The 15,419-nt window shown below is 42.6% G+C and overlaps 1 protein-coding gene and 1 long non-coding RNA gene across 3 annotated transcripts in view; one reads left to right on the top strand and one right to left on the bottom strand.

Moving 5' to 3' along the window:
• Positions 1-1,104: 1,104 nt before the first annotated feature.
• On the top strand, positions 1,105-10,258 carry LOC309356473. Of its 2 annotated transcripts, XR_014162812.1 has the most exons (4): positions 1,105-1,254; positions 5,522-5,681; positions 7,291-7,426; positions 9,515-10,258. It is a non-coding gene; the product is annotated as an uncharacterized lncRNA (long non-coding RNA). The 2 variants fall into 2 exon arrangements; XR_014162813.1 differs by lacking the exon at positions 1,105-1,254 and having other exon boundaries at positions 5,390-5,681.
• The window catches only part of KNL1 (kinetochore scaffold 1), a 37,550-nt gene continuing 24,873 nt past the window's right edge, over positions 2,743-15,419 (bottom strand). Inside the window, exons 15-26 of the mRNA XM_081886398.1 lie at positions 14,663-14,753; positions 13,434-13,550; positions 12,563-12,650; positions 11,826-11,909; positions 11,303-11,342; positions 11,087-11,188; positions 10,265-10,365; positions 9,089-9,157; positions 8,645-8,754; positions 7,235-7,353; positions 3,509-3,631; positions 2,743-3,402 (exon numbers count right to left, since the gene is read on the bottom strand). Of these exons, the coding sequence (XP_081742524.1) occupies positions 3,288-3,402; positions 3,509-3,631; positions 7,235-7,353; positions 8,645-8,754; positions 9,089-9,157; positions 10,265-10,365; positions 11,087-11,188; positions 11,303-11,342; positions 11,826-11,909; positions 12,563-12,650; positions 13,434-13,550; positions 14,663-14,753 (1,159 nt within the window). The 3' untranslated portion in view covers positions 2,743-3,287. The remainder of the gene's footprint in view (positions 3,403-3,508; positions 3,632-7,234; positions 7,354-8,644; positions 8,755-9,088; positions 9,158-10,264; positions 10,366-11,086; positions 11,189-11,302; positions 11,343-11,825; positions 11,910-12,562; positions 12,651-13,433; positions 13,551-14,662; positions 14,754-15,419) is intronic.

Here is a 15,419-nt window from a genome sequence, read left to right as displayed (position 1 = left end):
TGTGGGTCCCCAGAAGTTCTTGAACTACAACTCCCATCACCCCTAGCCAGAGCTCAGGGATGATGGGAGTTGTAGTCCAACATCATCTGGGGGTGTTGGTAGATTTCAAGGGGCGGGGCGGTGGTCCACTCAGGGTAGTAGTCTAGACCTTGTATTCACAGCAGGCTGAAGAGGTTTGGACTCGGTGGCCACATCTGTGGAACACATGTTGGGGAAGAGAGGAACCTGAAACCCAAACGCTACCACTGGTCGTTTCTCCTCACACAATTCACTCTTGGAATGTTGACGCACAGGTGCATGCACGCACATGTGGCTTTAAAATATAGTATAAAGGAGGGGTAGTACCTCTGGTGGGGGACACATCGTGCTCCTTCTGGGGTAATTTGTCTAGGAGTGCCAACTTGAACAAAATGGGGGGGGGAGAGAGGTAAGCCCTGCCCTACATAATCACGATGCCATGCATGCACACCATTTGAATGGCAATGCCCGTCAACGTTGGGAGGCCCAGCTCCCTCTGATATTTTATTGGGGGGCAAAGACTCCTCGGCCCCTAGGAGTTGGCTCCTATGAGTTTGTTTTTAACCTTGCCTCTGTCCACCTTTGGTCCCCACCCTGCATTCATATAGATGCAGATGTGTGTTCTATATGCTGTCAGCATGGGATAGGTAGCACCCACACCTCAGAATGGCTTTGACTGGCCAGCTAAACCAGGTGGGAGTAGCCAATGGGTATCAAAACCTCAGTTAATTAGACTTCCCTGCATGTGAAGACAGGCTGAGAATGGGGGTCTTGCATGAGCAGCCCAGGACCTCCGTATGCACTGTCCAGGCTTGCGCCCTGGGGAAGTCATTTCGGTGCTGCTAATACAGCAGCTTGACTTCACCCCCAGAGGCACACTCCATTGTCTTTCCAGACAGATGGATGCCAACATTCATCCTGATCGTCTCTTGCCAGGTGACAAGAGGTGGGATTGCTGTGAGATCCAAATTTTGCTCTGAGGGTATATAGAGAGACTTATTAACAGGAAACTTGATTTACATTGGATTTTTTAAAACTGCCAATTTAAAACCAATCCAATGAGATATCTGTTCTAATTTGATTAAGAAATGTTATCAAATGATTACTGATTGGTACTGATAAGAGTAAATTTGATAGATGCAGAAATTAACGAGGCAGAGCCAGGAACCCCTTCATCTGCTCAGCCCAGTGCAACCCCAGCAAGGCTCAGTAGTCAAGAAAGCAGAGGACCAGAAGGTGCAGTTGCTCTGGCTTGTCTCTTGGGAGGCAGGCAGTGTAATATTCCAGTGATGCCTAGCTGGTTACAGAGGCTGGTCTGCTTCTCTTTGGTTTTGCAGCCTCAGTTGATTGTCAGCTGGAACAGTCATGACTTGGACTCCACAATTAATGCCTTTGTGCTAGTAGAAGTGTACAGAGCAACAACAGGGCAACTTTCAGTTGCTGAGGACCAAGGATGTGGACAAGGTGCTGGGCAAACACCAGCTGACCACCCGTCAAAAACCAGACATTTGCAGCTTATTTCATCTAATAAGAAGGGGATGTCTGGCCAAGAGTTGCAAGCACCTCCCTTCAGAGAAGTGGTGTTAACCTCCTTAAACAAAATGGTAATTAAGCACTCCTAAAAAAACCTAGCTGGACCCAGAAAATATAAATGATAGCTGGTTGCTAACATCTCCTTTCTGAGCAAGGAGCTTGAGCAAGTGGTTGCTAGTCTGGTTTATGGGGTTCAGATACCTAATTGTTAATGGGCAGTATAAAATGGTATACAGTGGTACCTCAGCTTACATACGCTTCAGGTTACAGACTCCACTAACCCAGAAATAGTGCTTCAGGTTAAGCACTTTGCTTCAGGATGAGAACAGAAATCATGCTCCGGCGGCACGGCGGCAGCAGGAGGCCCCATTAGCTAAAGTGGTGCTTCAGGTTAAGAACAGTTTCAGGTTAAGAACGGACCTCCGGAACGAATTAAGTACTCAACCTGAAGTACCACTGTATGCTGTTCTTTTTAAGCATACACTTTGGCCTTGTCTTGTCTGTGAAATAACATTTATTTATCTTCTTATTTTGTGAGGTTATTAAATTGAAAGGAAGAGTAGAAATAATCCTTTCATCCAAAATATTCAGAATTTTTCTGAAACAGTTCTGGAAAGTTAAACAAGGAATAGGTTGTCAAAACAAGTTATTTTACCACAACCACCACATTATAGAAAGGAAAAGCAGGGAGAAATGAGCACAATACCATGATTAATATAACTTACAATCTTCTTAGAACTGAATGTGTAATATTTTGCATTTATTCCATTGATGTTTTCTAATGAGTAATTTGTTTTTTCAGTCTTTTGATATGAAACCATTTTTGAAGGAGGAAAGACAAACAGCAAAAACAAAATTGTCCAAACAGTTTAAAGGATTTAAAACACACACACACACACACACACACACACAAAAAAAAAATAGTGGATTTAGAGGAAGTGTTGGCAGCATTACTTTAACTTACAAGTCACCACTAAGACAATTTTTTTTAGTGTAGGTGGGTTTATTATACTTCCCCCATTAACAAAAAGTAACAAAATTTAAAAAACTAAACAATTCAAAAAACATTAAAAATTACTTTACACATATACATACATCGTCCAGCAACTAGAGATCACAGTGGAGAAAATATGGATGCCTTATTATAATAATATAAGCTTTGTAGATATGAGATGCAACCACATCTATCTGAATAATTTAAAAATCTTAACAGTCAGACTGGACTAGTGACGATGGCAGACATCTCTAAAGCCAAATAATTCAGTCAACAGAAGCATGGATGCACCAATACTCACTTCATTAACAAGTCCGAAACATTGGATGGCACACCTACTTTTCTATGTGCAATGTTTTAATTTTTGTGTTGTAATTAATCAATCTTGGGGCAACTTTCTAAAAATAGAACTTCTTTATTTTTGTAGGGGTCAAAAGCTACTGCTAGCCATTAATACACATGTAGGCCTTGGAAGATACACATCTCTGCAGTACTTGACCTATGAAATTGCACTAACTACTGCAGTAGAATTGCAACATCAGTTTTGCAGTAAAATTAATTTATCCGAAATTAAGAGTAGCCTTAAAAAGTGCTAGAAAACAACAACAGAACTATGCAATATCCCTTAGCTATACACTTTTCAGTAGGCAAAAAGGACTAAGTGGTGATCCTTACTAAGAAAATAAGCAAAGATTTGACTACTGAATGATTGCTCATTACACCCCCCCCCCCCGCTGCTCTGCTATCTTTGGATTGAAGGACACTGGAGGAGATTACGATGAATCTGATTGACCATTCTCTTCAAGTAGTTGGCTCCCACTGGAACACTGGATAAAACAGCAGAAATTTCCTCTTGGCTGTGAAGAGAAAATGCATACATATGAGGATCAAATAAATGAAAACCTTCCCATAAAAGTATAGTAAAAATTATTGCTCTCACACCTTCTGTTTTATTTTACTCACTTAAGTTTGCCGGTGCATTTTGGAATGGTGAAAGCTATTGGGGATGCAGGATAGCTGGCAGATAAAGACAGTTCAACTTCAAACTTTGCAAATGATACAGAACTGGAGAATAAGAGCTTCACTCTATGTAGAAAACAAAATATAGATACAGTCATACCTCATGTTGCGTCCGCTTCAGGTTATGTGTTTTCGTGTTTTGTCCCGCAGCAACCCAGAAGTACCGGAACAAGTTACTTCCAAGTTTTGCCGCTCGCACATGTGTAGAAGCACTAAATTGCGCTGAACATGTGCGCAGATGCGGCACTTTGGCTTGCGTCAGTTCCGTGTTATGGATGGGCCTCCAGAAGGGATCCCGTCCGTAACACAAGTTTCCACTGTCCAAAGAATTATTTGTGTTGTGCCTCAGTAACTGTTGAATGTTAAAATAAATAAAAAAAATTGTCCAGTAGCACCTTAGAGCAGTGTTTCCCAACCTTTTTTGGGCAAAGGCACACTAGTTTCATGAAAAAAATCTCGAGGCACACCACCATGCCAGATGGGGAAAGGTCACTTTTTACTTATGTAAAAATAAAATAAAATAGTAACTTCCAACGAATTCTGTAGGTCTTGTTTCTGAATCATTAAAGCTGCATTTGGGAAGGATTCGTAAGGGCGCACAGCAACTCAGTCCCACCAACTCCACAGCAGGGTTCGCAGGTTCAGTGAAGGGCTCCCTCAGGGGGGCACATATATACACCTGGGCTCCCGAAAAGCTACCGCAAGAGCCCTTCAGGAGTTCACATAGCGCAGGCCTGAAGGCTGCAGCTTCCCACTTAGCATCCCGCCAGAGGAGGAAACCTCAAGTGGTCGACCTGTTTTTTTCCCCTCCTGCCTCCCTTTTGGAGCGCAGAGTTTTGAAGGCCAGCATCAACTCCGTTTTCCCGGATACTTCCCGCTCGAACCGAGGGCTGGGTGAAGCAAGGGCGGCGCTGTGCGTTTTACCTCCACGGCGCAGGGGCTCTGGCTCGCCTTCAGCCACCGCACGACAGCGCTGGCTGCCACTTCGTCCTGCAGCAACAGCTCCAAAACAGCCGCCATGCCCACCTCTCTCCTCCTCTAGCACTACCGCGCGTGCGAGCCTCCGGGGCGGGCGCACAAGGAGCGTGGGCGCCACCCCTCGACGCCGTCCCAAAAGCCGCCAAAAAGCCCTAAAAAAAGAGGAGCAGCAAAAAAAACACACCACACACGGGGGGCGTGTTCTAATTCGCTTCTAACTCCGGGTTAGAGCGCAGCACGTGGAGGATGGGTGGGGAAAGAGAGAGGAGGCGCACTGATAGAACGCCAGGCACGGGGGCCGCCAGGGAGAGCCAGCGCGCGCCCCGCCCCGGACGCTCGCGGCCACCGCCGTCCCTCCCTCCCAGGGAAGGCGGGATTAGAGCAAGCGCCCGGGCAGCAAGAAGCGCGCGTGCGCGCACCGGCCCTGCCCTGGATCCCTCAGAACTGCCAGTCTCTGGGAAAGTGGGCGTGGCTTCAGAACTCTCAGGCAGCAGCGCCCGCCGCCCGGCAAGGCTTCCCATTGGGAGGCGCAAATGCTTTAGTGGACGGGGATTGGTGCAAATATAGGCAGGGCGGGCTGAGAGGAGGAGCAGCGGCACCAGCAGCGTTTCCTCTCCCCCCTCCCCTCCCGTGTCAACAAGCGGGGCGCCTGCGCCGGGGGTTTGCGCGTCAGGCAGGCAGCCAGGCAGGCAGACGGCGAGAGCCCCGCGCTGGGCGGCCTCTCCTCGCCGCCGCCGCCCCGCTTCTCGCCGCCCGCCTCGCCCGCCTCCCTCCCACGGCACACCAGGCAACGCCTGGCGGCACACTAGTGTGCCGCGGAACACCGGTTGGGAAACACTGCCTTAGAGACCAACTAAGTTTGTTCTGGGTATAAGCTTTCGTGTGCATGCACACTTAAGTATCCTAAATGAAACAGTTGGGAGAGGTAATCAGTTTGCATGCTATTTATGTTCAATTTCTCCCTTTCATCAAATCTAGGTGATGCACTGATATTTAAACAGTTATCTAAAGGGCACAGTGAGAGCTAATAAACTGATGCTGAACGCAGACAGGGTTGAGGTACTGTGGGTAGATGGAATGGACCATGGTGGAGGCATTCAGCTTGTACTGGATGAATTGCACCCCCCTTAATGATCAGGTTGGTAACTCAGGAATATACAGTATTTGAATCCAGCTTTGCTGTTGGGATCACAATGTGATAGTTTTGCCTTTGACTTCCTTTCTCCAATTCCAGATTATGCCTGTGCCGCCTCCTGGAATAAAACAACTTTACTATCTACCTATGCTTCAATAAAAATTCAGGCTTGATTAGTAACAATTCAGGCTGACTTTGAAAGGTTTCCAGAACTTTAAGTGGTTCAGAATACAGCAGTTAGATTGTTAACAGGGACCTTCCATTGCAAACATTACACCAGCTCTTAAAGACCTTCATAGAGACCCTGCTTGCCACCAAGGCCAATTGAAGCAGCTGGGTTTTGACTTATAAAGACCTAAAACACCTAGTCCAAGCCACCTGGATGACTGTGTGCTCCCTCAGTGAATCTACCTTCATTAAAGGCCATTTTATGGGTACCCTTGCCTTCTGATATTAGGTGGCTAGCTACTACAAAGAGGATCCTTTTATGATTGCACCCAGCCTGCAGGACCCCCTGCCAGGGAGATCCACTCAGTGCTCTTTCTTGTTATCTTTTAGGTGCCAGACAGTCTATCTTGTTTTGACAAGGCTCTTTTTTGTTTAGAAGTTGCTTTAACTTGATTTTGTTTCATCTTTCACTCTGGAAGTACAATGTTTTAATTCGGTTCTGCTCTTTTATTTATCATGTTTTAGCTGAACTGCTGTTCATGCAATGCATTTTTAATACAGTCATACTTCATGTTACATTTGCTTCATGATACTTTTTTCAGGTTGCGTCCCACGGTGACCCGGAAGTACCAGAAAGGGTTACTTCCGGGTTTCGCTGCGCACGCATGCGTGGCGAATCGCAACCTGCGCGTGCGCAGACGTGCCAATGTGGGTTGCGTTCTGCTCATGTTGTGAACAGGCCTCCAGAACGGATCCCGTTCGCAACCAGAGATACCACTGTACTGTATATTTTAAGATACTTCATTCCTTGCTTGCTATCTTGAGTACTATATAGGGGGAAACAGCTTTTTAAAATCCTGCTGAGGTGAAACACACCAGAATTTTGTGCTATACAGTGGTGCCCCGCAAGACGAACGCCTCGCAAGACGAAAAACCCGCTAGACGAAAGGGTTTTCCGTTTTGGAGGCGCTTCATAAAACGAATTCCCCTATGGGGTTGCTTCGCAAGACGAAAAAAATCTTGCATCCCCCTGCGGGTTTTTTTCGCTTTTTTCGCCCTTTTCTTAAGCCGCTAAGCCGCTTATCAGCTGTTCCGCTGATAAGCCGCTTAACAGCTGATCGCTGGAAGCCGCTTGACAGCTGTAGCGCTAATCCGCTAAGCTGTCAATGGGCTTGCTTCGCAAGACGAAAAAACCGCTATACGAAGAGCCTCACGGAACGGATTAATTTCGTCTTGCGAGGCACCACTGTAAATATTAAATTCTTGCCAGAAAGATTTTGGAAGGATTGTAACACACCCTCTACCAATCCTAACTTTTACACCAATCCTAACTTGTACACCAAACAAATACATGTAGAGAACTAGAATAGACTTTGTTAAGCATTTACTTTGTATCGTTCACATCTGTCTTCAGCAGATTGAATTTTCCACCCCATCTGTTTAGATACTCGATCTCTTCTCCTAGAAGTTCACAACGACTCACCACAAGAGAAATGTCACGCAGCACCTGATTGGACAATCAAAGCAAGTAATGATGACAACTTAGGTCCCAGATTTCCTGAGATAGGATGGGAAAAAAGGTACGCCACTCCTCTTCTACATTTTCTTCACAGCAAGAAGATGTGTGCAAACCTTCTCCGGACACAAAGCAACATTAACTAGACCAGGGGTCAGCAACCTTTTCCAGCTGTGGGCTGGTCCACCATCCCTCAGACCATGTGGTGGACCAGACTATATTTCCTTTGTCCCACAAATAACCCAGAGATGCATTTTAAATAAAATGACACATTATACTCATGTAAAAACATTCTGATTCCCAGACTGTATGCAGGCTGGATTGAGAAGGTGATTGGGCTGCATATGGCCCCCGGGCCTTAGGTTGCCTACCCCTGAACTAGACCATTGACTTTTACCTATTCTATAATTTTGTCATTTACAGTGGTGCCTCGCAAGACGAAAAGAATTCGTTCCGCGATTCTCTTCGTCTAGCGGTTTTTTCGTCTTGCGAAGCAAGCCCATTGACAGCTTAGCGGATTAGCGCTATTAGCGGTCTAGCGGCTTTTAGCGATCAGCTGTTAAGCGGCTTAGCAGCTTAGGAAAAGGGGGGGAAGGCGGAAAAAACCCGCGGGAACTCACAAGATTTTTTTCGTCTTGCGAAGCAACCCCATAGGGAAATTTGTTTTGCGAAGCGCCTCCAAAACGGAAAACCCTTTCGTCTAGTGGGTTTTCCGTCTTGCGAGGCGTTCGTCTTGCGGGGCACCACTGTATTTGCATTCCTATACTTTTAAAGTTACACTCAATATAATCACTTTATAAATTGTTTTTCTACCCTAGAAAATGGTCATCAAATGCAGAAAAACAATAAAGCAAATCACAACACAAATTCTCTGGGCAGGATTCACCTAATCAGCCTTATCAGTGGAAACTCTGCAAGGACTTCTGCTTACACAACAGGGCTTCCCCCTTCTTCCTCCGCAATTGGCTTGTGGGGAGGGGTCGGGAGAACTCCCAGAACTGCGCACAGGGGGAGGAGGGGGGGATTGTTCCATCTGGCAAGCTGCAATGATTGGAAGAGTGTGATGCTGAATTCCATTCATTCTTCATAGCCTCCATTAAGTGTCACTACAGTGTCACTCAAGCAGGTGAAAAAGTTCTGCTGGGAAGCTACTTCCACCTAGAATTGCTCCAAAATGTACTTCATGTACTTCTGGATCTTCTTTGTTGACTCTTCCAAGCAGCATAGAACAAATTATAGCAACATTTTAAAAACCCCTTTTTGCTTTTCATTGTTAAGTTACCTGATAAAGATGATGCACTGTTGAACATTTTTCCTTCAATGAACTCTGACTGTTTATAAACTGGAAGATGAGTCTATGCACTAGTTTTGAAGATGGCAAAGCCTTTGCTTCTGTATAGGACAACAAAGAAACAACAAACTCTGTCTTAGGTTTAAGTTATATTCAAGTCATTTCATTCTATTCAACTCATGGATGATTTTGAATGCCTTCAAAACCTTGAAGGCATTTTATATTTAGTTTCATTTAACTGCTTTGCTTTTTGCTTCACACTGGGAATTTCATTGTTAGTTGAAAATTTTATCTGAGAAAAACGAAGGTTCTTCACAGAAGACTCCTTTTCATGTTTTCTTGAAGTTTAGCAATACTTTTCACAAGAGAAGCTGGAAAATGCAGATCTCCTTCCAGAAAAAAATATCACAGAAGCAAAGTGCTTCGAAGCCTTACCATCCAACAGTGATTCGAGGTTCACACCAACAATATTCACGCAGAACCTGTTGCTGAAAACAGCACCATCTATGAGAAAGCAGACATACTATAAGTTCTATGATTCTGTTTCAGAATGAGGTCTAGTTTTCACTGAGATGGTCAACCTGTGTCTGGGTTGTCCCTCTTCACATAGGTCAGAATTCAAATAGATAAATCATTCTGCACAAAAAACCTGCATGCCAGGGTCCAGCGTTTGCCATGATGTGCAGGATGTGGGGAGATGTATATATACAAATACCTTTTTTGTATAGTGGAATAGCCAACCATGCAAGTCCCTCCCTGCTGCTTACAATACCATTGTACTAAAGACACAATTCTGCAGACTTTCGTGCAAAGATCCACGCTCCATTTCTCACTGATCTGCTTGATGATCTGATTTTGCAGACACCAAGAGTGGGAACCGCTAGGATGAGGCCTAGCCATCCGTGGTCATCTGTATGAGATCCTACTCCCAGCTCTACCCCTGCAAACTCCTGGAACATTGAGGAAAGTTTCCTGCACAGTGACATGGCAAAGAGTTACTGACCCAAATTTGGAGCAGTGAATGGTAACACAATTTTATAAGGTGATTAGATCCATACACTACCAGCAGCTCTGGATGGAGGATTTCAGACAAGGGACAGAAGCTGGCAAAGAGATCACTGTCTGCTCCTTCTACACTATACTCCCTACTGTGCTTCACATGGTCATCTACCACCAACTGTGGGAAGGAATCAGACTTATTTTAATATTTTAATTTTGTTATGCTGTAAACTGGCTTGGAAGAATTTGGATCCTGAATAGTTGTAGGAATAATTGTAATAAATATTAAATACCTGTAATCTAGATAGCCCAAACACTGGTTTACCACTTTAGAGAGCTAAATTTATGTCACTCATTAAAATTGAAGACCAAATGCCTTTTCAGTCTGCATGCAATTTTTTTTTACAGCTCAGTTCTTATCAAATTAATCAGTTTTGCCTGTAGTCTGCTTTAGTGTTTTTCTAGCTTTTAAAAAAATCACGTTATGATGTTGGTGAGTAGACCTGAGTTCTTTTGGGACCTCTTGGCAGGAGTAAAATATCAAAAAACACATCTAGAGTAGATAGTGGTGCTTTTATAGCAGATAGAGTTTTTAGTATTTTTGCAACTCACCTACAGGGCACCCAAGGCTGAGAGTGAGCTCAACAGAATCATAAAGGAAGGTGAAAACAGCCTGGTGATCATTCCACTCTTTTATTGCCCACTCAGAGAAGCTACAAACAGAAAATTATCAAAAATGAATTCACCAAAAGACAATGGGAAGGATAGTGCACGTACAGTTATTGGACACTTGGTAAGAATACTACCTTAATTTTTTTTTTAATTGGGGTTCAGTAGTCATGAACTACTTTATCTAAAACATCTGTCCCCTTTGCAAGTTGAAAAACCTATATATTTCTCCCTCACACACTAAGTTGACTAGAGCAGGTACCTTCAACCTTTTCAGACCTAGGACCCACTTTTAAACAAAACATGTATTTGGGGGCCCATTTCTTAATCTTTTTGAACCACATGGACCATACGGAACAAAGCATTAAAGAAGGAAAGATAAAAACTGCTTGTGTGTGCCCACTTGTTCATTTTACTTAGGATATAGATGTTAAATGTAATTATTTGTAAATGTTTTCCCCAAGCAGTAAACGTCATTCCTATAAGGACCATGCCATCCTCTGTTTGAAGGTGAAGAGGAATGTTGAAACAATTTGGTTATACTCTAGAGCAAGGATAGGAAACCTGTGGATTTTCTGGGACTACAACTCTCATTAGCCCCAACCAACATGGCCAGCATCTGGAAACCATGGTTTTCCCACCCCTACTCTGATTGCCAGCTCATGGGGACAAAATTAGAAGATACCACTGATGTCACGTAAACATAGACAATATATTACTTGGATTCCCTTTACAGCAAGATATTAATTGACTGAATTTACTTACTTGTATTTCTTCATAAGTTCCTGACATCTGTTTGCATACTCCTTGAGATGGCTTATTTCAGAAGTTCTCTGTTTCTTTTTGTCTCTGATATTCGATTGCTCTCTGAAGGAGTACAACAAAAGTGCAACGCATTTGCCAAATACCCTGAATAGTATTAAAAGCCAAGAGTTTTTCACAACACATAAATACATGTCAAACACTAATGCTTAATTCTACCTTTGAAGTGCCTCCTCTTTGGCTCTGTAGTTTTCCAGCTCTAAGAAATGTGAAAATACACAGTAAGAGTCAAAATGTTGATGAAAAGCATTAACTGTTTATTCTGTCTGATTAAGCAGGTCTAGTCCTCAACACGCTATTAGGTTTATTCTCCAAGGCCAAATGGTGTTCAGTTAAATTCCTACATGGATGTAATTTGTGTAGAATTGAGTGAATCCTACATACAGGATATTGTATATGAAGAACCTATAGGTGTTCCGTTCACAGCATGTACAGTACATGCACTGAAACGATGCAGCCAATCATAGCTTTCCAGAGCTCATACATGTAGTAACCTCCATGTAGATCAGTCAAAACAGCCCCAAGTACAGGAAAATATCCGTCAGCAATGGCAGGACAGAAAGATGCATTCTACAACTCACGTTAGTAAAAAAGATCTGGAGACTATATAATAAACACAGCCACAGCAATTTCAGTGTCCTAACAGCCTTCTGTATCATGCAGCTCAAAACAGTTCCAGTACCTTTCTCAGTGTCTCTCATCTTAGACTTGTATTCTGCCAAGGCATCATTGACATCTGGCTCAGACTCTTCCAATGCAGAAGTTTCTAAAATTAAGCAGTGTTTTATAAGAACATTCACTTCAAAAATGCTATACATATACTCTGGTCAACTTAGCAGGAAATACAACCTTTGAAATTATGCTCCCAACTTTGAGTTTCAGGTGTATTCCCAAAAATGATATATTTGTAGTTTGAGATTGGCTTTGCTCTACACTTTTGGTACACAGTTGAGAACATTCAAAGAGTTCTTGTTTCAAGTCATGCTCACTGATTTGACAGGATAGTGAGAAAAAGAGAAAACTCTATATTAGTTATCTTTCTACAGACATCCAACAACAACGGCCAGTGGACATTGTAAATCACCACAGCAGAACATTTTACTTCCTGTGAGGCTCAATTTTCTAAAAAAGCAGTTCAACCATTTACATATAGACTAATAACATGCTGACTGTACCCACAAAAGCTTCAGAAGCCAAATAATTTCCATTGTCTAAGAGGACTTATTCTACGTCGCCTGTTTCTCTGCATGGTTGTTAGCTTATTAGTCCTATGATCTTAATGTGTATAAGAATGTTGATTTCTTTTTGACACCAAAGTATGCCCAAATTATGTCAACAGGGGTGTTGTTTTTTATTTTTTGCTTTCTTTAGTCTGCAAAGAAACTGGCTTTACTGGAAAAGTAATTTTTGAGACTGTACCTGTTTCCAGAGCAAGAAGACAGCTGTCCATTTCCTTTATAAGTTCTTCTACTTTAGCCAGTCTTGACTGTAGTTTTTCCCACTGAAGCTTAAAGGTAAAAATGTGGTTAATTGTTTATTATTATTAGTAATATAATATGTAAAATATGGTTAGATTCTATTTTAGCAAGCAAATATTATTAAAGGGCATTTCTGGCTACTAAATAAAAACAGTTTTTTAAAAAAAACATTTATCTATTACATATATTTCCTAATGGTCTTTCCACCAAAGGATGGGCTCTGGCCCACAGAAGCTGTTTCAGCAATATCACAACAGTAGGTGTCCCAGACTTTTTATTGGGCCCCAAATGAAATCAGTTTACAGTATCAGATTAAAACACGCAGGAGAGAACACCAATGCCTTTTTACTGATTTGTAGGGGAGAAGGACTAGAATAGAGACAGTTTAGTACACTAGATGAACTGCTATATTTTGATGCAGGGTCTTGTTCAAGTAGGGAATCCGCTCACTATGTAGCCTTTATCTCAAAGTCTAAACCTATACGTTAATAAACAAAAATAAGAATCCACCGAACAGGATTATATGTTTTAGCCATAGAGCTAAAAGTTACATTGAAACTATCGTTTCCCGCTGCTTTCAAAACTAAGATACACAACTCCTCTAGCACCCATGCTATTTCCCCATTTTATTCCATAATATAAATGTGAAGCTAAATCCAGGAACCAAACTGTGTTTAAGGACATGAGGAAATAAGACAACCTCTCTCATATGCAGCAGTTACAGTGTTGGACTTTAACCAGAGACACTTTGGTTCAAATCCTTGTTTAGGCATGAAGCTCACCTCATCTCACTGGTTACCTCAAAAATTTACCTGTCCATTTTGCACCAGCTTTCTATATAATGTTGCTTTTCCTTTGTGAGCAAGAACTTTACTCTTCTTGAGGAAACTGGATTTCATTTCACGTAGCCCTTCTCCAAAGCGTTTCAGCTGCAGTGAAATAGAATACATTAGCAGAATAAGGGAACTGGAAGTGAACATGATAGTCTTATTTTATTTTTTAATGACAGAACCTCTCAAGCGCACCTTGGTTGGCAGTGGGAAGCACCTCAAAGGCAAGTTGTCCCAGGAAACACCTTCTTTTCCCACCCCCGTGTGTTGCTTGTCTGCTCACCAGCTGCAAATTTAAGTTCTTTATGGAGGTGTCCCTAGAGTAAGTTGCTTCACCCTTCATTTGCAATGTGTAGTTTGGTCCTTGGTGCATGTCTGCAACAGATATCTCTCTGTGTATGCTCATTATTTGTATAAGAACATACCACAAAACTAGTTTATGCAGACTGCACCCCATTTGATTAAAAGTACCCTTCAATGCCACAGATCTAGATTTTATTGCATTATTCCTCCCTCCACCAACTAAACAGCCATTTTTTCAGTGTTTTATTATACGGATTTAGAAACATCACTGAGAAACCATCTCCTCTTACATTAGCCTGACCACTTTGTACAATATATTGCAGAGGCCTATACTGTGTCCCACTTGTGACCACGGTATGGTTGATGAGACAAAAGAGGAACTTCCAATGCCCAAATAGTGGTATACCCTTCCTGTGAGATCCAATTGGCTCCTTCTCTTACAGTTTTCCACTAACTGAGAAAGTTTACTTTTTTGGCAATCACTGGTCTTTCATTTTTTAATTTTTTGATCTGCCAAGCCTGCTTCTGCCTTTAAATTGTTTTATTCCTATTACAGTGGTACCTCAGTTTTCGAGCGTCTCAGAAGCCAAACATTTCAGTTTTCGAACGCCAAAAACCCGGAAGTAATTGCTTTTGTTTTCAAATTAACTTCGGAAGTTGAACGGCTTCCACTGCGTGTTTTCCAATTGAACTTGAAGCCAGCCCTTTGTGCCTCAGTTTTCGAATGTTTTGGAAGTTGAACGGACTTCCTAAACAGATTACGTTTGAGAACCGAAGTACCACTGTATGGGATTGTTGTTTTTAATTGTTGCAGACTGCCATGAGAGATGCAAATGCATTAGAAGTCTGTAGCTTTCTAAGCAAACAAACAAACATTTAATTATTCAGAATGAGTCAGCTGCCCATACCTCCTCATCCGAACAGGTTCTCATTACTCCCCATAGACTTTTGTTCACATTCACCAGAAGTTTATGCTGGTACTCGGCATACAATTTTAATCTGAAATATTAATTATAAATAATGATTGTAATAATTATATTGTGCAATTTTCCTAGAAAAATAGGTGCCGGAACTCACCATGAATGCCTCCCTTGTTCTCTTAGAATGGCAATGGTGCCCACCTAAGAGGTGCCAGAACTGAGGCTATATATAACATTTTAATATATTATAATATTAGCATTCTGATGTGCTTCTATCTTAAGAGAATAAGCAGCGCCTTCAAATGACCTGTGATTCTGGCCTAGAATATATTCTGCTCTTCATAGATTTTAATGTTGAAACTATTCTAAGCTAGCATTTCTGAGAACATAATTTCATTGGGCCAACTCCACTTGTGGCCAACTCCTAGGCACTGTAGGAACAGAATGCTGGACTAGTCCGTCCTTTGGTCTCATCCAGCAGGATTTGTCCTATTTAGAGATTATGTGTACTGGACTACAGGTATGCTGTTGACAGCATCCAAGCCAATGCAGGAACACATTGGCTAGGATCCAAAAAGCCCCATCTGTGTCACTTAGATATCCTCTGTTTCTTTTTCTGACTCTAGCTAATTCTGCTGTGTCAGAGGTCACCTGCAGGGTTTTCAGGTGCCTCTGAAAAAGGGGCCTGAGGTGCCCTAAAGCAGACGTAGCAGCACCTCACATGGGCCTTTTGCTCTCACTGCTT

The sequence above is a fragment of the Podarcis melisellensis genome, assembly GCF_964234715.1.
Source record: "Podarcis melisellensis genome assembly, chromosome: 1".
In the NCBI taxonomy this organism is placed as follows: Eukaryota; Metazoa; Chordata; class Lepidosauria; order Squamata; family Lacertidae; genus Podarcis; species Podarcis melisellensis.
Note: the sequence above shows the minus strand (reverse complement) of the source record. Positions and strands in the feature narration are given on the sequence as shown.